A 24,674-nucleotide genomic window follows, 5' to 3' on the forward strand; every position below is an offset into this window, starting at 1 on the left:
TTCCCACATCATTACCAAATCTTGTTTATTTTTTTAATTATTATTACAGCCACCCTAGTGGTTTTGATTTGTATTTCCCTGACAGCAAATTAATAGTAAGCATCTTTTCATGTGCTGACTGGTCATTTTTATTTCTTCTTGGAGAAATGTCTATTCAGATCCATTACCCTTTTTGAAATTGGGTTTTGTTTTTGAGATGTTTATAGATCCTGGACATTAGTCCCTTATCAGATAAAAGATTTGTAAATATTTTCTTGCATTCTGTGGGTTGTCTTTTCAATTTCCTGATGGTATCCTCTGAAGCACAAGTTTTAAATTCTGATGATGTTCATCTTATCTATTTTTGGGTCACTGTTGCTTCTTGGTACATATCTAGGAAGGCTTTACTTAAATCAAGGTCATGAAGACGTACCCCAATATCTTCTAAAAGCTGTGCAGATTTAGCTCTTATGTTTAGGCACATGAACAATTGAGTTAATATTTATATATGATGTGAGAAAGGGGTCGGTCTATCTACATTCTACGTGGACATGCAGGTGTCCCAGCACCATTTTTTCAAAGTTTTCTGAAAAGGCCTACATTTTAATGTGAGATTTTTTTCCTAGAAGCCTAGTGAAATATTTTGGGTTACAGGTGAAAGAAGTAAGAATCTTATAAGACTGCTTATCTGAAGGAACCAGGTGTCTTAAGGATGCCTAAAATTAGTCTGACCAAAAAGATTTTCTACCTCCTCTAGTCCTATCAGTTGCTACAGCTTCTACATTGGTGGTTCCTACTTTCTAATGCATATTCAATACCATATCCCTAACACTAGCCTTCTAGTTGTTCATATGTGTTTCATGTAATATATCCTAACACAGGAAACAAGAAAAATTAAAGCTGTCTTATAATGATCCTCTTTAGACACAAATGTAGATAATGCCCTGGATCTCAATGTTGAGACTAGATGAAATACCAAGTATCAGCATCAGCACCTCAATGTCTGAAAGTGGAAAATCAGGTTTAATCTTTGGATTCTTTCTCAAGTTCAATTCCACAATCAGATCATCAAGAAACTGTTTTAACCAGTAAGAGAAGTGGAGATTAGCAGAACATGGAATACAGGGTACTTAAGTTCTCTTGATAATGCACCTCAAAAAAAAGATTCCTAACCTAATCTCAACAGTAGAATATAAAATCAAGTCAGAATTACTAGAGATTACAGATTAATCTTAGAACCCAAATGTGAAGTTGTTCTAAGCAAGGTTATCGAGCAATGTAAACAGAGATGGCCAGCTATTTATAAGATATTTTCAAACTGAAACTGACAATTTACTCCTTTTCCCAGAATTTCTACATGAGAAACACATTCAACCATTTCCTCTACCTTTACCACCACCAGGAATCAAGAAATTTAGCTTGTAAGATCGATAACCCAAATATAGAGGTGAATAATATAAACTTAATATGTAATGGCTTTAAAAAACTAGAGCTCTAGGGCACCCAGTGGCTCAGCTGGTTAAGCGACTGCCTTTGTTCAGGTCATGATCTCCCAGGATCAAGTAGCGAATCGGGCTCCCTGCTCTACTTCTCCCTCCGGACCTTCCCATTCTCATGTGCTCTCCCTCTCACCCTCATTCTCTCTCTCTCTAATACATAAAATCTAAAAAAAAAACCCAAAAAACAAAAAATCAAAAACCAGAAAAAAAAAACTAGAGCTCTAAAGACTGCGGCAAGGTGAGAAAATGCTTATAAAGTGATATTAAAAAGTAAAAGGATGCAAAAATATTAGAGTGCTATTATGAATACATTAAAAAATCTGCATTTGAAAAACTCATATATACACATTGAAATGTTAATTATGGTTGCATTAGAGTACTGAAAATATGAGTTAATTTTTATTTCTATGTAATCATATTTAATCTGCAATTATAAAAAGAAAACTTTATAAAGTTGGTATCACTAAGTAAATAGCTAATTTTAAGTTATCACTAAAACATCCAATTTATAGGGAAGCCTGACAGGATACAAAATCAAAGCACAGAAATCAACTGCATTTCTATACACTAACAATGAGACAGAAGACATTAAGGAGTTGATTCCATTTACAACTGTACCCAAAACCATAACATACCTAGGAATAAACCTAACCAAAGAGGCAAAGGATTTGTACTTAGAAAACTATAGAATACTTGTAAAAGAAATTGAGGAAAACCCAAAGAAATGGAAAAACGTTCTGTGCTCTTGGATTAGAAGAACAAATATTCTTAAAATGTCTATACCACCTAGAGCAATCTACAAATTCAATGCAATCCCTATCAAAATACCATCAACTTTTTTCACAAAGCTGGAATAATCCTAAAATTTGTATGGAACCAGAAAATACCCTGAATAGCCAAAGGAATGCTGAAAAAGAAAACCAAAGCTGGTGCCATCACAATTCCAGACTTCAAGCTCTATTACAAAGCTGTAGTCATCAAGACAGTATGGTACTGGCACAAAAACAGACACATAGATCAATGGAACAGAACAGAGAACCCAGAAATGGACCCTCAACTCTATGGTCAACTAATCTTTGACAAAGCAGGAAAGAATGTCCAATGGGGGAAAAAAACCAGTCTCTTCAACAAATGATGTTGGGAAAATTGAACAGCCACATGCAGAAGAATGAAACTGGACTGTTTCCTTACAACATACACAAAAATAGACTCAAAATGGATGAAAGCCCTAATTGTGAGACGGGCATCCATCAAAATCCTAGAAAAGAACACAGGCAACAATCTCTCTGTAGTGGCTGCAGCAACTCCTGGCTAGACACATCTCCAAAGACAAGGGAAACAAAGGCAAAAATGAGCTGTTGGGATTCCATCAAGATAAAAAGCTTTTGCACAGCAAAGGAAAGAAACAGTCAACAAAACCAAAAGGCAATCTATGGAATTGGAGAAGATATATGCAACTATCTTATCAGATAAAGGTTCAGTATCTAGGATCTATAAAGAACTTATCAAACTCAACATCCAAAAAAACAAATCCAGTCAAGAAATGAGCAAGACATGAACAGACATTTCTCCAAAGAAGACATCCAAATCACCAACACATGAAAAAATGCTCAACATCCCTTGGCATCAGGGAAATACAAATCAAAACCACAATGAGATACCACCTCACACCAGTCAGAATAGCTAAAATTAACAAATCAGGAAAAGACGGTTATTGGTGAGGATGCAGAAAAAGGAAAACCCTCCTACACTGTTGGTGGGAATACACACTGGTGCAGCCACTCTGGAAAACAGTGTGGAGGTTCCTCAAAAAGTTGAAAACAGAGCTACCCTACGACCCTGCAATTGCACTACTGGGTATTTACGAAGATACTAATGTAGTGATCTGAAGGCGCAGGTGCACCCCAATGTTTACAGCAGCAATGTCCACAACAGACAAACTTATGGAAAGAGCCCAGATATCTATCAACAGATGAGTGTGGATAAAGAAGATGTGGTATATGGGTGGCTTGGTGGGTGAGTAGGTTAAGTGTCTGCCTTCAGCTCAGGTCATGATCCCAGGGTCCTGGGACTGAGTCTTGCATCAGGCTCCCTGCTCAGTGGGGAGGAGTCTGCTTCTCCCTCTACCCATTCCCCTGCTCATGATCTTGCTCTCTCTCAAAAGAATAAAATCTTAAAATTAAAAGAAAAAAAAAGGTGCGTTATGTATATACAATGGAATACTACTCAGCCATCACACAAAATGAAATCTTGCCATTTGCAACAACATGGATGGAACTAGAGGGTACTATGCTAAGTGAAGTCAGAGAAAGACAATTATATGATCTCACTCATATGTGGAATTTAAGAAACAAAACAGGATCATAGGGGAAGAGAGGGAAAAATAAATCAAGCTGAAATGAGAGAGGGACACAAACTATAAAGAGACTCTTAATCATAGGGAACAAACTGAGGGTTGCTGAAGAGGAGGGAGGTGAGGGGATGCGGTAACTGGGTGACAGACATTAAGGAGGGCATGCGATGTAACGAACACTTGGTATTATGTAAGACTGATGAATCACTGACCTCTACCTCTGAAACCAATACACTATGTTAATTAATTGAATTTAAATTTAAATAAAATGATAAATTTTAGAAAGTAAATAAAATAATACAGGGGTGCCTGACTGGTTCAGTCAGGGGAGCATGTAACTCTTCATCTTGAGCTCGTGAGTTCAAGACCCATATTGGGTGTAGGGATTAAATAAATTAAAAAAAAATTTTTTTTAAATCCAATTTTTAAGCTGAAAAGAAAGTGAAAGCAAAACAGAGACAGTTCACAAGGTATATCTAATTCTGCCAAGAATATGACTTGTATACAGTGTTATCTAATTCTACTTTTTAAAAATGGAGATAAACTCACATAACATAAAATTAACCATTAATTTAAAGAGAACAATTCTGTAACCTTTAGTACATTAACACTGTTGTGCATCCACTACCTTTATCTACTTCAAAAATACTGTAATCACCCCCAAATAAAACTCTGTACCCATTAGGTAGTACCACCCATTCCTCCTTCTCCCCTGCCACAGGGCCACCATCTGCTTCTATGGACTTGATTATTCTATATATAGCATAAATGGAATCACAGAATATGTGACCTTTTTGGGTCTGGCTTCTTTCACTTAGAATAATGTATTCAAGGTTCATCTGTACTGTAGCATGTATTAATCCCATTTTATTAAGATATAAATAGTGAATCAGTCAAATATATATTTGAGAGTTCCTTGCACGTACGGTATGAATATTACCTAAACAATATTTTGTTTCAACAATGCATCTTGGGATGCAAAGGTATATGAATCAGTGGAAATTAACTTTGTTTTTTACTTAAAGCATAAAACTACAAAAGAAAAAGCGTTGTTTAACAAACTTCAAAATATTTTCAGTTCACAAACCACTCTTGATTTAGAATGTAATGAAATCCAATGACTTGTATTTTTTTCCTTTTTAAAAATTAACATATAATGTGTTATTTTTTTCAGGGGTATATGTCTGTGATTCTTCAGTCCTACACAATTCACAGCACATACCCTCCCCAACATCAATCACCCAGCCACCCCATCCCTCCCATATCCCCCCTCCACTCCAGCAACTCTCAGTTTATTTCCTGAGATTAAGAGTCTCTTTAAAAAAAAAAAAAAAAAAAGTCTCTTACAGCTTACCTCCCTCTCTGGTTTCGCAATGACTTGTACTTTTGATAGCACCTCTATTTTAACAAGAAAGACTAACTGGAGATAGGTACATACATATGCCGTGTACCCTAAGTGAGGAAAATTTGGTTCAGTCTGGTGTTACAAAAGAGCTCTGTGTGACCTTGTCGTATCCATTCAAATTTCCAAAAGTAGGGGACATCAAATGTTCTTAAATATTTGGATTGCAGGCACTGCAAGGGTTAAGAAACACATGGGCTTAAAATGGTTGCCATAGAAAGAGAAAAACCATTTGAAGTAATATGAGGGAAAATAATGGAGTAAGTAAATTCAAATAATGGAGTAAGGGAAGTCTTTATTTGAGAACTGAACACTCAGGAAGCCCTCTGAAACAACTAACCAAGTTCCCTCTCCTACTTCAATCCTCCTCCAGCACCCTACCTATGACTTTGTACCATTTCATGTTTTTATTTTATACTTGGTATCCACCAGTATGAGTGACATCACAGATACCCTGAAGTTGCTGAAAAAATTATAACCACTTTGAAGGTGTCTTCAGTCACTTTGCAAACAAATAATAACTTAGGCTTAATCAATGTTTCTATTCTAGATTAAAATTACAAGTCTAGAACTGAAAAACAGTAGAAAACTGAAATGCTTTGCAAATTAGGCAGTAACGGCTTTTAGTTTTAAGAACCCAAAACAGTTCTTACCCTCTAGATGGGCTAGATCCATTTAACAGTGAATGGAGAGTTCCCATTTGAAGCTACCAAAAGTAGTCCTAATTGTTTATTAAAGCTAACTTCTGAAAGTAACTTGTACTTTCACAGGAATTTTCCTGGCTGTTGTCTCCAACTCTAGTCCAGTGACTCCTCACCTCCATGATTGGATCACATTTCCCTAAATGAATTCCTGCTCATTTGACCAAATATAAATCTCCACACATAGCTCTTTAACCCTAAATATTCCATTTCTATTTGCTGGTCCCAAAATAGACCACCTCATTCTGCACTCAAATCACTGAGGTCCCTTAGATGTCCCAGAGTCAAACTTACACCCCTGCCCATGTGTGTACCTACTTCAGTTAGTCTTTCCATCCTGTTAAAATAGAAGTACTATCAAAAGTACAGTAACAACCTAAATGTCCAAATAGGGAACTGGTTAAATACATTACATACAATTAATTCAGCCCTAAAGAAGAATAAAGCTTTTCATATACTGACAAGGATGGAAAAAAGCAAGGGGCAGAATTGTGTATGTAGTAGGCTTTCTGTGTAAAGGGAGGTCAGGAAGGAGCCCTTCCTGTATTTGCTTGCATGTGTATAAAATCTCTTGGATCCACAAAAAACATTAGCCGCCTATGGGTATGGAACTGAGTGGCTACAAAACAGAAATAGGATGTTTCATCTGTACTCTAACAGAATTTGACTAAATGAATGGATCATTTAATTATTAAAATATAATTATAATTATAAATTTAAATCATAAAAACATAATTGTTTTCTTTTGTGTAGGCCAATTCTTCTATCTTTATGTGGATTCTATGTGCTTCCACCTTCTCTGAAAACTTACACTGTAGGTTTTTGCTCCTTTCCCTATTCAACTTTTTTTCACTAGATCCTTCTCATCAGGTTATAAATATGATCAATTCCTTCTCATTAAAACAAACTTATCACCTTCAATTCCACATTCCATTATTGCCCTATTCCTATACCCCTTCACAACCAGTCTTCTCCCAATACACCCTGTTCTTGCTCTTCCTATATCCTAATATCCTGGCTACATTCTTTCCATATAACCCATTACTAAGTTGCTTTTTCTTAACTATCAACACTATTCATTCATAACTCTTAATTTCTATTGCCAACACCCTACCCAATAATTATCAGCTAATATAGGGGCTTCCTAACTAGTCTTCCATATCTACTATCCTCTTCCTATTTGTTTTCAGAGATCTTTCAAATACAAATCTAATTTATATAATTATCTGACCCATAACCCCATTTAAAATCCTTTAGTGGCCAGCTTTCCACTGCTTTAGGATAAAGTCGAAAATCCTTAACAATGATAATAAACGTAAAGGATCAAGCACCAAGGAGCTTAATGACTACATCCAGGGTGCAAACGTGTACCCACTTTTCTAAAATACTGCTTTACAAACAGACTATGTTTGAATTCCTAAGAGATCTTGTTTGAGATGTTAGACATAGAAAATATTTTAATGTATTTCACAATCTTATCTTTTTGGCTTTACATCTTGGAATGTTTTCTAAACAGTTATAATCTACTGTGAGTTATAAAATCAGTTTTAGAGATCAAAGGAGTTTTTAGAAGATGAAATAAAGTATACAGAATATATCGAAGGGTCAACACTGTTTTATGACCCTTGTTTCTGTTTTTATAAACAGAAGCACGATATAAAATGTACTTTTTATTGAGGTGCCAAGAAATGTTTAAAGCCCATAATCTTGGCAATTGTTTTGAAATTATGATGCTGCCATTTTCCTTGTGATATTAAAATTTTTCATTCATGACTTAAAAAATTATACTTCAAGTTAATTTTCAATAGATTTCAGAATTTCAGCTATTTTAAAATGGACTCATCTCATAAATGAGGTCTGACAATTTACCTAACAGTGTGGCAACAACAAAATTTAACCGAATTCCTGTACCACACACATATCAGAACTCTGTGGCTCAAACCCCAAAGGCTTTGTGGTTTCTGGCAGCAGTGATATGAGCTCATGACCTGCCACTAGAGACTGCCTCTCAGGGATTCTTAACCGTCTTTGTGGCACAGAAAACTTTGACAGTCTGCTGAAAGTTATGGACCACTTCTCAGATAGTGTTTTTTAATAAATACATAAGATTACCAAGGAAATCAGTTATCTTAAAAAGCAGTTCTATCCAGGACGTTATAGGGCTCTGTGGAACCTAAGGGTAAGTATTCATCAGTTTAAAGATTACAATGAGCTTAAGAATTTAGAGCTTATAAAAAGGCATAGCTAATTAAAGCATGTTTTAAGGGATAAATAAAAGGCATTTTAAGAAATACAATCTAGGGAGAGAAAATTCTAGATAATGAAAGGTGGAAAGAAGAGAGAGGGAGGGGCATATGTGAAAAATGAAACACTGATAAGTACCTTAATATTTAAGGTTCCTTTCTTGTTTCAGTTTTTCTACTCTCATATGCATGTGAAATTCATGCTAACACTGATTAATTTAAGCAAATTTGAGCCAAGGAAATCTTAAAAATAAATTTTAAAAAAGGTACCACGTATCCAAATCCCAAATACCTTATTCACAAATAAAAATGCTGTTTTAGTCATAGGTACTGCATTTGGGATCTTTCTATTGGAAGCTGCTAGGAAATATTATGACAAGCTTGACTATCCGGTTTTTCGATAAGCAGAATGAGAGGCACAGCAAGGGCAGATGCATTAACAGCAGATGAAGAACAATTTGACAGTGGGAAAAGAAAATGAGGGGGAAAATGATAAAAAGCAGGTGCAAAAATTAAAAGTAGAATAGGCTTCACCCAGTAACAATGTTCTACATAATTTGACTCTGGAGACACTCCTCTATTATTTCCAGAGTATAATAAACTAGTTTTCCTAATTATTTTGAATCAATAAAATGAGATGAAAGTCTGCTTTCAGTATTTCAGTGATTTATGGGGAAGGAGTGACAATGAAAAGGGAGAGTTGGGAAGTTTGAAAAAGAGTCCAGTTGATAATTAGTCTCATTAAGACACTGTTACTACCTTTGGTAAGTATACTAGAACAAAAAAATGTTGATGGAAATGCTAAAACTGTATAATGTATTTATTTTAGAAGGTTTTCTACCCCCAACTTATCCAAAATAAATCCCTATTTAACTGCAATTATACTTCCTATAATTGGATCCATTACATTCCCCTGTGTGATTTTACTACCCCATCTCCTATTTTACCTTTTTTTTTTTTTTTTAAGATTTCATTCATTTACTTGACAGACAGAGACCACAAGTAGGCAGAGAGATAGGCAGAGAGAGAGAGACACACACACAAGGAGAAGCAGGCCCGCCGCTGAGCAGCGAGCCCACCGTGGGACTCAATTCCAAGACCCTGGGATCATGACCCGAGCCCAAGGCAGAAGCATTAACCCACTGAGCCACCTAGGCACCCTCTCGTATTTTACTTTTGAGAGACCTGTTTTCTGAACCTACCTGCTCTTCCACTACCCTGAATAGACTACTCCGTTCCTACAGCTTCAGAGGCCACTTTGCTCCAAATCAACTTCTATTACTTCCACATTTAAACAATACCACAATAGGGGCACCTGGGTGGCTCAGTTGTTAAGGGTTCGCTTTTGGCTCAGGTCATGATCTCAGGATCTCAGGGTCCTGGGATTGAGCCTGGCATCAGGCTCCCTGCTTAGCAGGAAGCTGCTTCTCCCTCTCTCACTTCCCCTGCTTGTGTTCTCTCTCTTGCTGTCTCTCTGTCAAATAATAAATAAAGGCTTTAAAAAAAGGTTTATAAAAAAATACAATAAAAACCAGGATACAAATGACTAGTGGAGGTAACACTAAATGAAATTCATCCACACCATACTGCAATTAGCCTTAATTAATAGACAGGAGCTCGTACCTTAATGCCAATTGATGATGAATATGCCATTTCTTACATTGATTTGGTTGAGAAAGGTTAGACAGGAAGGGGAATCACCAATTGATAGAAAAGACATGTAAACACCAAAACATACTTTGCTACCTTCAATACTGTACTGAGTTGGCAGGGGTGCTTATCCTCAAATGATAAAATAGATGTTAAGCACAGGGGTATTTTTGTCAATTTAGCAGAACACTGTTGTGCTATATGAAACCTACCTTTATAGGATTTACAAAATATTTTTAGAAGACTCACTTCATTATTAAGGAGTCTCGTTACCTCAGCTATCACCGTTAAAGCCACTTCATTCCAATATCTCATTCTCCAGACAGGTTAACTTTACTAGAAATGGACTCCCATGTTCCAACTGCCTTTGAGCCTAATCTGGTGTTATTACATTTTCATTCTTCCACTGTTCCTTTGCCATGCTATACCAATAACTCTACTGTCTAAAGCTCAAATCTCACAGGTGCCTGGCTCTGTTGCTAGGGCTGTTTCTTATCTAGAAGATGGAATAATACTCACTTTCATAGATTATGAAAATTAAGAATGTCTAGTTTCTGGTCTGGCATGTAAGGAGCTTAGAAACTGCCACTGCCACATCACTCCAACAACAACAAATATGAACAAACTGAAAAATAAACAACTCTTTCTTTATCTGTCACAGTGAGGTCACAGGGCAAACTGCTGACCCCAAAATTGGGAGAAACAGACAAGTGGATACAGAAAATCAAAACTTACAGAGCAGAAACCCATGAGCAGAACCAGTGCTGGGGTAGGAAAACCTGCACTGTAACTGACAGACAGCTGGAGGCTCAATGTGGACAAGACCGAGTTAAGACTGAGTGCCACCACCTCTATCTTCACCTGTATCTAGCATAACCTCTATCTTCAAGAGCTCTATCAGATCCTCACAGTAAATATCAGAAGAAAAATCCCCTCATGCTTCTACTAGGGAGAGGGAAAAGGAGGCCTGCACTCAGGAGAAACTTTTGCCAGAGTCAACCTGCAGAGGTTTTACCAGAGCCTAACCTATCTTAACAAATGGAAATACTCAAATCCAAATGCTTTAGCCTATTACATGGAGGAAGGGAAATACGTAACCTCATCTCCCCTTGCCATCCTGTCCCACCTAAAGTAGGGGAGGATGGCACCAAGAGGCACTGTGAACTGCAAATTAAAACCAACAAAACAGGGGCGCCTGGGTGGCTCAGTGGATTAAGCCGCTGCCTTCGGCTCAGGTCATGATCTCAGGGTCCTGGGATCGAGCCCCGCATGGGGCTCTCTGCTCCGCAGGGAGCCTGCTTCCTCCTCTTTCTCTGCCTGCCTCTCTGCCTACTTGTGATCTCTCTCTGTCAAATAAATAAATAAAAAATCTAAAAAAAAAAAAAAAAAAAAAAAAAACCAACAAAACATACCTCTATACACCTATTAGAATGGGAAAATCCAAAACACTGACAATATCAAATGTGGAGCAACAAGAAATCTTACTCATCACTGGTGGGAATATAATGTGGCAACAGGCACTCTAAGACAATTTGGCAGTTTCCTACAAAACTAAACAAACTCTTACCACATCTGATCTAGCAACTGTGTTCCATGGTATTTACCTCAAGGAGGTGAAAACTTCTATCCACTCAAAAACCTACAAGTGGATGTTCAGGGCAGCTTTATTCATAAGTGCCCAAATTTGAAAGCAACCAAGATGTCCCTTAGTGGGTGGAAAGGATAAACTGTGGTAATATCAAGACCACAGAATACTATTCAGTGCCAAAACGAAATGAGCTATCACACCATGGGCAGACACAGAGGAACCTTAATTGCATATTACTAAATGAAAGGTGACAATCTGTAAAGGCCCCATGCTGTAGGATTCCAATTACATGAAATTCTGGAAAAGTCAAATCTATGATGATAATAAAGCGAACAGTAGTTTCCAGGGGTTAGGAGGAGAGAGGAATGAACAGGTAAAGCACAGAGGATTTTTAGGCCAAGGAAACTATTCTGAATGATGCTATAATGGTGGATCTATCTCATTATAACTTTATTCAAACTCAGAGTGTACACAAAGAGCAAACCCTAATACAAACTATGGACTTTGGAAGATAATAATGCTTCAATGTAAGTTCATTTAAAAAAAAAACACACACACACAAAAAAGGTTCAAGTGGTCACCTCAAAATCCCAGCTAGCTTATTTACAGAAAATGATAGCTGATTCTAAAATTCATATGGAATTTAAAAGGACCAAGAAGAGTCAAAACAATGTTGATTAAGAACAAAGTTGGAAAATTCACACTTCTGATTTCAAAACTTATTACAGAATTAGTGTAGTACTAGCATTAAGGATAGACATAAAAATCAATGGAACATAACTGAAGAGTCCAGAAATAAACCCTTGCATTAATGGATGATTGATTTCAGGTAGGAATGCCAAGACAATGGGGAAAGAATGCTCTTTTCAACAAATGGTGCTATAACAATAGGATAGTTACTTGCAAAAGAATAAATTTGGGCCTTACATAAAAATTAACTCAAAATGGGGGCGCCTGGGTGGCTGAGTGGGTTAAGCCTCTGTCTTCGGCTCAGGTCATGATTCTGGGGTCCTGGGATCAAGCCCCACATCGCATTGGGCTCTCTGCTCAGCAGGGAGCCTGCCTTCCCCTCTCTCTCTGCCTGCCTCTCTGCCTACTTGTGATCTGTCAGATAAATAAATAAAATTAAAAAAAAAATTAATTCAAGGGACACCTGGGTGGCTCAGTGGGTTAAAGCCTCTGCCTTCAGCTCAGGTCATGATCCCAGGGTCTTGGGATCGAGCCCCACATCGGGCTCTCTGCTCAGCAGGGAGTCTGCTTCCTCCTCTCTCTCTGCCTGCCTCTCTGTCTACTTGTGATCTCTGTCAAATAAATAAATAAAATCTTTAAAAAAAAAATTAACTCAAAATGGATCTGTACCTAAAATGTGAGAACCAGAAATAAAACACAATTGTAAATATTTGTGACTGTGTGTCAGGCAAAACTATTTTTTAGACACAACATCACAAACTTAAAACATAAGAAGAATAAATTGGGCTTCATAAGATAACTTCTGTGCTTCAAATAACACCACCAAAAAAGTAAAAAAACAAACAAAAAACACAAAAGGGGAGAAAACTTCTGCAAGTCATACCTTACATGGGACTAGAATATATAAAGAACTCTTGCAACTCAATAACAAAGACAGCTCAATTAAAAATAGGGCGCCTGGGTGGCTCAGTGGGTTAAGCCACTGCCTTCGGCTCAGGTCATTATCTCAGGGTCCTGGGATCGAGTCCCACATCGGGCTCTCTGCTCTCTGCTTGGCAGGGAGTCTGCTTCCCTCTCTCTTTCTCTCTGCCTGCCTCTCTGCCTACTTATGATCTCTCTCTCTCTCGCTGTCAAATAAATAAATAAAATCTTAAAAAAAAATAGGTAAAGGATTTGAAGAGATACCTCTCCAGAGAAGATACACAAATGGACAACAAGCACATAAAATGATGCTCAACATTATTAGTCTTTAGGGAAATGAAATCAAAACCACAATGAGATACCACTTTGTAGCCACTAAGATGACTATAATAAAAAAGATAATAAGATATGGCAACCAATGTACAGAAATTGCAACTCCTATGCACTGGGGGTGGGAGTGTAAAATGGTGAAAGTGATTTGGAAATGGTTTGGTAGTTCCTCAAAAGGTTAAACATGGAATTACATGACATGGCAATTCCACTAGTAGGTGTATACCAAAGAGAAATGAAAACACATCCACATAAAAACTTGTATGCAAATGTTCATAGCAACATTCTAACAGCCAAAAAGCAGAAACCCAAATGTTCATTAACTGAACAATGGGTAAACAAAATGTGGTAGATTAGACAATGGACTGTTTCACAATAAAAAAGAATGAAGTCCTAATACATGCTACAACACAGATGAATTCTGAAAACATTATGTTAAGTGAAAGAGGCCAGTCACAAAAGACCATATACTAGTATGCACATTGGAATGCATTCCCATGAGGGAAATGCAAGTTAAAACCACAATAAGGGCGCCTGGGTGGCTCAGTCGGTAAAGTGTCTGCCTTAGGCTCAGGCTGTGATCCCAGGGTCCTGAGATCGGGGCTCAGCAGGGAGCCTGCCTCTCCCTCTCCCTTTACCCTACCTTCCTACTCGTGCTCTCTCTCAAATAAATAAAATCTTAAAAAAAAAAAAAACCCACAATGAAAGACTTCCAAACATTTATCAAAATGTCTAACACAAAACAGACTGGTAATGCCAAGTGTTTGTATAGATGTAGAAATACTAGGTGTTAGTATGGATGCAGAACAAATAAAACTACATAGCTGATAGGAGTATAAGCTGCTGGAACCGCTTTGGAAAACTGTCAATTTATTTTGAAACACATCAACAAATAAGATGGACTGATAAGGTGTTAAACCAAATACAGCAAAATGTATAGAATCTAAGTCACAGAAATATGGATGTTCAAAAAATTCTGTCAATTTCTCTTTATTTTTGAGAATTTCTGTAATAAAATGTTGTGGGGAAAACCATGTACCCAAAATAAGTAGTGTGTATGATATGTACATAAAAAGAATGGTCAAAGCAGATTTATACAGCCAAAAGCTAAAAGAAGCCAATAGACATCAATAGTAGACTGCATTAGAAAAATTAGAAAAAAAATGTTAAAATGTGTATCTATACAATTGAATACTGTACAGCAATGAAAAACTACTGCTACATAAATATAAATGATTTTCACAAAATGCTGAACTATTTAAGTTCAAAACAAGGCAAAACAAATATAGTATTAAGGTCAGAACAGTGGTTATCTTTGGGGACAGGGTACTGACTGTTGAAGGACATATGAGGAAGACTTTGGGGGTTGGAAATAAGCTATATCTTGAAGGTAATTATAATATAGAAAAGTTCACTGGGCTATATAGTTAAGCTACTTCTAGTTATAGTGTTAAAGATATACTCCTCTTTGTACATAATCAGTAAGGCTTATTTACACATACATATTACTATACTTCAATGTACAAGATTATAAAACTCAAAATTCATGTTCACCTACTGATTACTATTTGGCTCTAAGCTCCCCCACTCATATAGTTTAATCAGGGCAGCTCTTTTGTTTTATTCCTTTCTTATACTGATGTTCATGTACGACTTCACTTAGTCTTCAGAAGCTAAAAAGTAAAAAGGTAAATCTATGATTCACTGTCCTGTCACGAATTGATCCCAACTTCAAAAGTCTATAGCAATTTAATACTTAATTATATACCGTTTCATACCAAACTAATAAACAGTTCATGCATATACATTAATCTCATCCCCTTAACTAAAATAGTAGCTCCTTAGGGGTAAAGGGCTTGTTCTCCTTTCCCCTGGGTGCCTAATATAAACTTGCTGACTGATAGAAGGAAATGGTTATGGAGGATCCTGGTTTCTATCCTAAAGCCTTACTTACTCAGTTTATGATAAACTGCTTTTTCCCCCCACAAATAATAATTAAAGTCATAAAAAATTACATGTCATTTTAACTTACTGTGTCAGTTATAGAAGTTTCACTCTTCTTAAAGCCATTCGGTTTCATAAGAATTCAGAAAATTTTCAATAAATTAAGTAACAAATATATCTGGAGAACTGTTTTCTTCATTCCCACACTTTCATATACCTTAGTTAATTTACTGTATGCTCTCTGAATTAAGTTACAAGATAATTACTCAACTGGCCTCTGGGAGCACACTCCAGGTTGCCTATATAATTAAAAGATAGGTATATGTGCATTCATATCCAACTGAACTCAAAAGTATTCTTGGGCACCTGGGTGGCTCAGTGGGTTAAGTCTCTGCCTTCCGCTCAGGTCATGTTCTCAGGGTCCTGGGATCAGGCTCTCTGCTCAGCAGGGAGCCTGCTTCTCCCTCTCTCTCTGCCTGGCTCTCTGCCTACTTGTGATCTCTGTCTGTCGAATAAATAAATAAAATCTTTAAAAAAAAAAGTATTCTTGATCCATTAAAATAAGGAACTCTACGACTTCAAAAGCAACATACCATAAAGCCAAACTGAATATCAAAATCAAAAGGTCAGGCAGATTATCCAAGAGTCGAATATATTTAATTCTCCCTTATCACTTTACTTTTCAATTCCATGCAGCAATCTCTTTTGCCATCAAAAACACAAACTCTGGCTGTCTATTAGCGAGTTTTTCCTTATATTTCTCATTCACATTTCCACTTTAAGTCCTTAGTATCTCCACCACTTCATTTATATCACAATTGCAAAAATCCTGAATTCTGAGCATACTATTATCATAAATATTTATTACTGGTAAGGAATCACTTCTATAAAATTACTTGTTACAGCCTATTTTTTAATAATCTATTTGAATACAGGACAGAAATACATCATCCCTAGCTGTTTGCTTGAAGGAAGGTTATACACAGAAGATAATTATATTCAAAAATGGCTCCAGGCAAGATGACAAATATAACTTGTAACTTTTATTTACGATTATCTTTCATTCCCCTCCTCATTTACAGAATTTAACTTGGATAAGACACAGTAAAGACAGAAGACAAAAGAGAAAAAGTGGCACAAGCTGAAGAAAAATGTCAGAGAGAACCTATACTAGTCATTTTGTGAGTTTTTCTATTTAGAAGCCAAATAAGATCTTAAAAAAAAAAAAATTTCATTCTACCCAAAATATTATATTAAGATTTTAATAGATCAAAATTTTACAATAAAATATGGAGATTTCTACAAAGTATTAGCTAAAAAATATTTTAAGGAAGTCAATTTCTCAGATCTTATGCACCAAGTAACTCATTACCCCTATCTTCTTAAGTTACCCTATAATTAGCTCTAGAATTAAACACTGACACACAAACTGTCCTACTCTTAATGGTACATACATTCTTAATGGCAAAGAAGTAGCCTTAATTAAAGGACATCCACAGTGGGTTTCAGGTATAAATAAAACCCCTGCAACAATGGTGACAAATAAGAAAAAACAAGTCAGGCAAGCTGAACTACAGAACACAAACCAAACTCAAATGAAAAAACTCCTGTACGGGGCGCCTGGGTGGCTCAGTGGATTGGGCCGCTGCCTTCGGCTCGGGTCATGATCTCAGGGTCCTGGGATCGAGCCCCGCATCGGGCTCTCTGCTCCGCGGGGAGCCTGCTTCCTCCTCTCTCTCTGTCTGCCTCTCTGCCTACTTGTAATCTCTCTCTCTGTCAAATAAATAAATAAAATCTTTAAAAAAAAAAAAAAAAAAAAAAAAAAAAAAAAAAAAAAACTCCTGTACTTTATAAATAAGAAGTAATAGAACAAAAAGAACAAAAAAACCCCAAAAAACAAAAAAACCCCACAATTCTGGGACAATTTATATAGAAGCAAGAAGAACCCTAGACTTTCACACTCTTACAGAAAAATGCAATTAACTGATTTTCACATTTATTCTATTTGAGTGCCTGCTATGTGAAAAGCGTAATTCTAGCAATGCAAAGCTGAATCATCAGAGTTGGAGCCTAGCAGAGGAGATATGACATTGTTATAAATAAAATCAAACAGGAAGGGTAAAGTGTCCTAAGAATGGTAAACAAAGTGCTAAAGGAGTTCAGATTACTATGTTATTCAAATTGGGGGAAATCAGAAATGGAGTCATGGCATAGAAGCTGGACCTTGAAACTCTGAACCTATACTGGAAACAGTTATGGGAAAAAAATTTTGGGCAATGTGAATGAAGAACAAAGGTGGAAGCTGGAGCAGAAGGCATATATAGAATATAGCAAACTCTTAATTTGACTAGCATATAAGTTGTATACAAGACTACAAAAAGCTGTAAAAATATGTAAATAGCCAGATCATGATTCTGATTGCTAATATAGAGACCTTCAGTAATAAGTCATGAAGAATCATTAAGAATTAAGAGGAAAGGGATCTGATCTGGAGAGATTTATCAAGCACTGAGGAATGAAACAAATGGGGAAGAGAGGAGACATCAATTAGGTTACCATGAGAAGTAATAAGGACCTCAATCATGGTGCTAACAGTGTAAGAGAGAGAAGGCACAGTTCTAAGTTACGCACTAGAATCTACAATGTGTAGGATGCCATTACATTCAACTGAGAGATTTTTAAAATATCTTTTTAAGACATTATTCTCATTTTTTAAAAAGACTCATTTATTTATGAGGAAGTGCACACACAAGTGGGGGGAGGGGCAAAGGGAGGGAATCTCAAGCAGACTCCCTACCAAGCACATAGCCCGTAGTGGGGCTCACTCTCACAATTCTGAGATCATGACCTTAGCAGAAATCAAGAGTTAGATGCTCAGGTGACTGAGGCACCCAAGGGCCCCCACATAATTCTCATTTTTAAAGAAACTGTAATCTGGAAAAATAATCATTGTTAAAGCATTAAGAGCTAATTAATCATGCAATATGATTTCCAGATAAATACTACAAACAAAAATATAACAAAAATGGCCAGGGGAGGCTTTATTAAAGAGGCTGGATCTGATCTGCACCTTTATGAAAAGACAGAACATTAAGAGGAGAGGGATAAAATTTCACACAAAGGGAATTTTAAGTTAAGTAATTTAATAAGATGAAGATATGCAAAATAAGGATTGAAGTAATTTCCACCAAAAAGGTAGAGAAAACGTAATACATAAAAAATCTTCATATACTCCAATTTTTCAGTTATTTTAAAAAAACAAGGTATTATTATTACATCTTTAAATAGTTAAAAATAAGTATTTTATTACACTCTAGACTTAAAGGAAGGTTACTGTTAATGAGTTCTATAGGAAACCTTGAGCCTTTATTCAGTCACAATTTGAAATATCCAAAATGTTTTGTTATTCATGAAAGAAATTCAACACACAACATATTCTGATAAACTCTTTGTATTTTTCATGTAAGTGACAACCAGGATTTGAACTCAGATCCATCTGACTCCAAAACCAGGGCTGCACCTGCACTCACTGCTGTATTAATTTATCTTCTTCTGATTTTAAAATCCCAAATGAATTAATCACAAAGTACAGGGCAGGAGGAAGAGATCAGTGAATCTCAAACTACAGTTACTACAAAACTTGAGATTCCAATCTTTGTATTTATATAAACAGATACAGTACACAGAAATACTATAAAGTGGCTTTTGTTGCTGTTCAATGAATATTAAGCTCTTTTTAACAAAGTGCTATTCTTGAAATAGCCTATGACAAATGGGAGGGGTGGGACTTAGAGTGTAGTACCCCACTCAGGTCCTTCAACCTGTTCACACATTTCTTTCAGCACTGGGTAACCAACTGGACTTTCCTCTTATGGACCTTCATCCTCCAGCCTTTCATAGTTTATCTTCCCTCTAAGACTACCCTTGATGGGCAGATTTCCTTTGTATTCTTTTCAAAATTCGGGAAGGACAGAGTAGAGGGTGTGCCCAATTTCTTTGTTTTTACCTTATAATTCAAAAAAAGCTCTAACCTCTTCCCTCCCATTTCTTTATGGATAAAGATTCAAATACTTTCTCATAAAATAAACATTTTGTTATAGATTATATATACAGAGTTTTAAAAAAACCTAAATTATTTTATAATTCTTTTAAACCAATTCCTATATTAATATTACTGAAATTTGATTTCTAGGATTGGTTCCTTAAAAATGATCCATACTAAAGGAAAGAAGGCACTAGGAATATGCATCCTTCTTACAAAACATTAAATTGCATTGGCCTCAAATATATTAATTCATTTAAAAGAAATCCATTCATTCAACCAATAACGGAGTGTCTAATGTGTGCCAGGTACTGTTCAACAATTAAAAAAAAAACTCCTTTCCTCAAGGAGCTGAGCCCTGGTGGGAGAAGACAGATAATAAGCAATAAACATAGTAAGTAAAGACTGTTAGAAAGTGATAAATGCTATGGGGAAAAAAACAGAACCGGGTAAGGGAGAATTCCAGGGTGTTAGGGCAGGTTGTAATTTTAAATAGGGTGTTCACAAAGGGTTTATGAAGGTGTCATTTGAGTAGACTTGAAAGAGGTAAGGGAGTCAGCCATGGTAATACCTGGGGAAGACTACTCCAGGCATAAAAACAACCAGGGCAAAGGTCCTGGAGTATCCTAGGAACAAGTAGGCCAGAGAAGCTAAAAGGGTTGCCAGCAGGGGAAGAGTAGTAAGAGATGGGTCAAGAGAGGTATGTGTAGGGGTATATAGATTACGTAGGGATTATGGGACACTAAGGAATTTGGCTTTTACTGTGAATGAAATGAGGATCCACATGAAATGAGTATCCACAGAAGGCTGAGCTAAGTGACATGATCTCTTTTACCAGAATGACTGCTGGGTTAAGAACAGACTATAAGGAAGGCAAGGGTGAACACACTGAGACCAGTTAGGAGGATACTGACTAAACACAGGAAAGAAACAGGTACTTCCCATAAACTTTAAACATAATGGCTCAGCGTTTTACTTTTTTTTTTTTTTAAAGATTTTATTTATTTGACAGACGGAGACCACAAGTAGGCAGAGAAGCAGGCAGAGAGAGAGAGGAGGATGCAGGCTCCCTGCTGAGCAGACAGTCCCATGTGGGGCTTGATCCCAGGACCCTGGGATCATGACCTGAGCCAAGGGCAGAGGCTTTAACCCACTGAGCCACCCAGGCGCCCCTCAGCATTTTACTTTTTAAGCATAAGTTAAAACAAATCTGTCAGATCCTGCTAATGGGAAATAACTAGAACTTAGAAGTTTACTATATAGAGCTCTTGGCATATATGTACATCATGCAACACAAAAACAAAGGACATCTTTTAATTACCCACTACAGAAAAATACTAAGTGTGTTCCTTTATAATCAGCTATTCCCTTCACGAAATTTTTAAAAATCCTACCACAGCTGAGACTATTCTTTAAAGAAATAAACTATTATTCCTGTAGCTCTTTTAATTATATATTTTTTGAATTAAAAAGTGCTAACTTCTGTCCACTGAAAATATAAATTATCCCCCTGGTGTTTCTCAGATCATTTCATTAATCATTTCGATACATCTTATTTCCTTTGGGAGGAGATGAAGCTTTTTCTTTTAATGCTCCCATTTTAAAAATTTTCTTTCAATTGATACCAAATTTGCTTATCAGTATCTGGGTCATTCACTTCAGGAAAGAGCAACCACAAAAACTCCCACTGTCACAAATAAACATGTTTCAAAAAAATGTTCCTTCATGATACCAAAAAAATTCTTGTAATCATCTAGTCCTCCTGGAAAAAGCAAATACAATTCCCAAAAATACTAGTTATCCTTACACTGTATTATCATAAGGGTAACAGAAAAAGGGCAGTTAAAATATTCAATTTGCCTGGAAAGGGATTAGGGAGCATGGAAGGAGATTTTGAAATAAAAATCATACCTCTAAAAATATTTGCTCATGAAACTGAAATAAGCATATTGTCCTGTAGTATTTGAGGGAAATGAAGAGTGAAATATAAACAATTTGCTTGCTTCAAAGATTCAGAAAGATGAAAAAGACCTTCCCTGTGACAATTTTTGGAAGAAACAGGTGTGTAAACTTAAAACACATGGTACTGAATTCAAATTCATTAATTCATTCAACATTTCAGTGCCAGTAATTTCAGGAAGCATTGAGGACACAGTTCTTGTTCTCAAGGTCTTACAGTCTTCATTTATCCTAGAAGTTACCAAGTATTTACTATGAGCTGGATACTGGGGACATAACAGCATAACAGGTGACACAGGTCCATCCCTGCAAGCAGCTTATACTGGAGGAAGAAGGAAATGCCTTAATGATGAAACATACGTAACACCCAAGTGTTCTATATGCGGCTTATGGAGGTGGGGAGGTGGTGGTACACAAACAACTGAATGATGGATTTACAGAGGGAGGGAGAAGAGTATAGAGATTTGGGAGAGAGGTGATAGGATAGCCGAGTCCTTAAAGAGGATTAGATGTTCACCTGGCAGACCTTGGGGGAAGGGATCCTAGCAGAGGGAGCAGCTGGAGCAAAGGCAAAGAGATAGGAGAACACTCGTGTATTTGGTAGGCCTGCAATACAGAATATGAAAGATAAATCATGGAGGCTTCTGTACGCCACAATTAAGAGTGAACTTTACTGGTATGTATGAAAGGATCCTGAGGGTTTTATTCAGAAAACCAACATATGTGATCAGGTTTTTCTGGTGCGATGAGACACCGGTTTACAAAGAAATGAGAAAAGAATAACACTAGATAATGATGTCACCACATGAAACAACAAAGGAGACTGCCCAGTTAGAAAATTAAACCCCCTTCAGGAAAACAATTAAGCCACTTAACTATCCAAGCCCCTCTGGAAAAAGTTTTTAACCAGTATCATTGAAAATTGAAAAGGAAAGGAAAGGTTTTTATATATATTATGGATTATAACATCTTCAGATCTGTTTTGAGTTCAAGAGGTCTTACTTAGGTTTTATTAATTGTGTAAAAATGTAGGGGACCCATGACTGCAGTACAAAAAGCACTGAAATTGTTTAGGAACAAGTCTTTGATACAAAGGGAGAACCACGAGTAACAGAAGGCATTTAAGTCAGGTTTAAAGGTTTCCGAAGTTCAAGATACTCAAGTTTTATTGAATCAGCGCGTTTAAAAGGTGTGTCATAGGGGTGGAGCAAAAGGAGGAGGGATTAAAATACATATATATATATATATATATATATATATATAAACAACTCTGGATGTCGCTGGGACTAAAATCACCACTTGAAGATCTTTTCTCATGTAGGAGAAATGAACACCTACCAGAACCAATTAACATAAATACACGGGGTACAGGGAGAGGGAGGGAGGAGAGGATGATCATACATGACAATATATATGGGGTGGGGGACAGCCACCTATCCAGAACCCATAATCCAGTTGGCGGCGCGATGAGGAAATCATCCCCAAACCTCACAGCTCAGACTACACGATTTAGACATAAAGGCAGAAAAATGTCATTCCCACATTCCACAAGCGAACCACCAGTCACTGGCCAAGGGGATTTGTTCACATACTAGAATCCCAGAACCCAAAGACAGAATACCATCCCCACATCGTTCTGAGGGGAGGTGAAAGATATCCCCTGTTCTAGGAACGGGGAACAATCACCCTCAGTCCCTGCTGTAAGGGGGTCAACGTCCCCCAGGCCAGGCTCTGCCGAGGCCAGGACCAGTGACAGCCCCGAAGCCCCCTCAACCTAGGCCCGGAGCTGCCACTACTCCTCGCACCCCCTCCTCCCAACACACACCCTCCCCTACCTGATATGGCGGCGGCGGCTCCTGATCCGGCTCCGTCCCTTCGCCAAAACTAGCCCGGTCGGACTGAGACTCGTGAAGCAGGGAGATGTCATCCGAAGTGGGGGATTTGAGGCAGTTCCCCATCTTCCGGGGCTAGAATGTGTGATCTGCGGGAAGAAGAAAGCAGTGGCGGGGTCGTTCGCACGCTCCGCGGTCAGCCTCGGTCAGCCTCGGTCAGCGAGGTGGGGTCGGACAGCAGGCCGGGGCTCAGGCGGCGGCGTTTCCCCCGCCCCCCGGTGCCGCCGAAGGGCCACTCATGCCAGCCCCCGGACTTGGGGGCTCAAGGCTGGGCCGCAGGCTCTGCTGGGGTCGCGGCGGTTGCCTCTTGCGAGGCGGCAATGGGGGGGGGGGGGCGGGGAGACGAAGCACTTCCCCACCCCGCCCCCCCGCGGGGCGGCGGCGGCCACGGAGCTGCTGGGCCTAATCCAGGTCAGGAGGGGGGGGCGCGGCCGTCGCGGCTGCCTCAGCTGCTGCCTCAGCTGCTGCTGCCCCTGCCGACGCCGCAACCGCGGCCGCGGGCCTCATCCTACTCCGCCTCAAAGCGGCGGCGGCAGCCAGAACGAGGCCAGCTGCGGTCCTGCGTCACGCCGCCGTGCGTGCTCTGGTCCCGCCCCCGGCGCCGGGAGCCGTGGGCGGCTCCGGCTACGCGGCCGCGCCCCCCTCCCCGCCTCCGGCAGCTGTTCCTGGGGCCGCGTCAATTTCTGCTTCTCTCTCTGACAGTTGGCACGGTACCTGTCTCAGAAATCCCTCTCCAGTCTCCCGTGCCTTCTCACTTCCACTTCTCTCTCCCTCCCCGCTTGTCTCTGCTCTTACCTGTGCACCGTTCTGACAGTCTTCTCACCGCCTTCTGCCAAGTGATCTATTTATAAACCCTTTTCTGAATGTGTCACTCCCTTGGGTAAAATGTTAAATGGCTTATTCCCCTTTACTCTTTCAGAAAAAAACCCAAGCTCATTAACGAATCAATCAATCCACAATTTGCACAGGTGAATAATCTTTTTAAAATATAAATCGAATCCCCCGTTTAAAACCTTCAATGGCTTCCCAAAACTGCTATGACTAAGTATTCTTATATGGTTTACAACTCTACTTCCCCTAACTCATTAGCACCATTGTCCCCTCAAATATTCTAAACTCCAGGCCAGCTAAATAAAGTACTTTTGGTTATCTTAGAGGACTGTTCCGAGTGGCTGAGTCTTTAACCTATATTGTTTTTCTGACCTTAGCTCAATTCTCCTTCACTCTGGACCTTCTACCTCGCATCAGGCTAACCATTATTCCCACTTGTCCTTCCTAAACTCATCCTTGTTTCCCCTAACCCTCCAGTCTTCTCTGTGCTCTTAGTCCCTGAGCTTTTTTCTGTCACAACCTGATCAAGCTGAATCATCTTTCTCTCCTCTGTGCATGGCCTGACACATTGCCTAAGGTAGACTAGGATCTCTTGGTTGAATGAACAAAGAGCCCAAGAAGCAGTATATGCAAAGGAAGGAAACAAGAAA

The 24,674-nt window shown here is 38.2% G+C and overlaps 1 protein-coding gene across 1 annotated transcript in view; it reads right to left on the reverse strand.

Moving 5' to 3' along the window:
- The window catches only part of RNF11 (ring finger protein 11), a 38,998-nt gene extending 15,303 nt beyond the window's left edge, over positions 1-23,695 (reverse strand). The window contains exon 1 of the mRNA XM_046008180.1: positions 23,137-23,695. Within this exon, the coding sequence (XP_045864136.1) occupies positions 23,137-23,259 (123 nt within the window). The 5' untranslated portion in view covers positions 23,260-23,695. The remainder of the gene's footprint in view (positions 1-23,136) is intronic.
- Positions 23,696-24,674: the final 979 nt, after the last annotated feature.

The sequence above is a fragment of the Meles meles genome, chromosome 1 (genome assembly GCF_922984935.1).
Source record: "Meles meles chromosome 1, mMelMel3.1 paternal haplotype, whole genome shotgun sequence".
Taxonomy (NCBI): Eukaryota; Metazoa; Chordata; class Mammalia; order Carnivora; family Mustelidae; genus Meles; species Meles meles.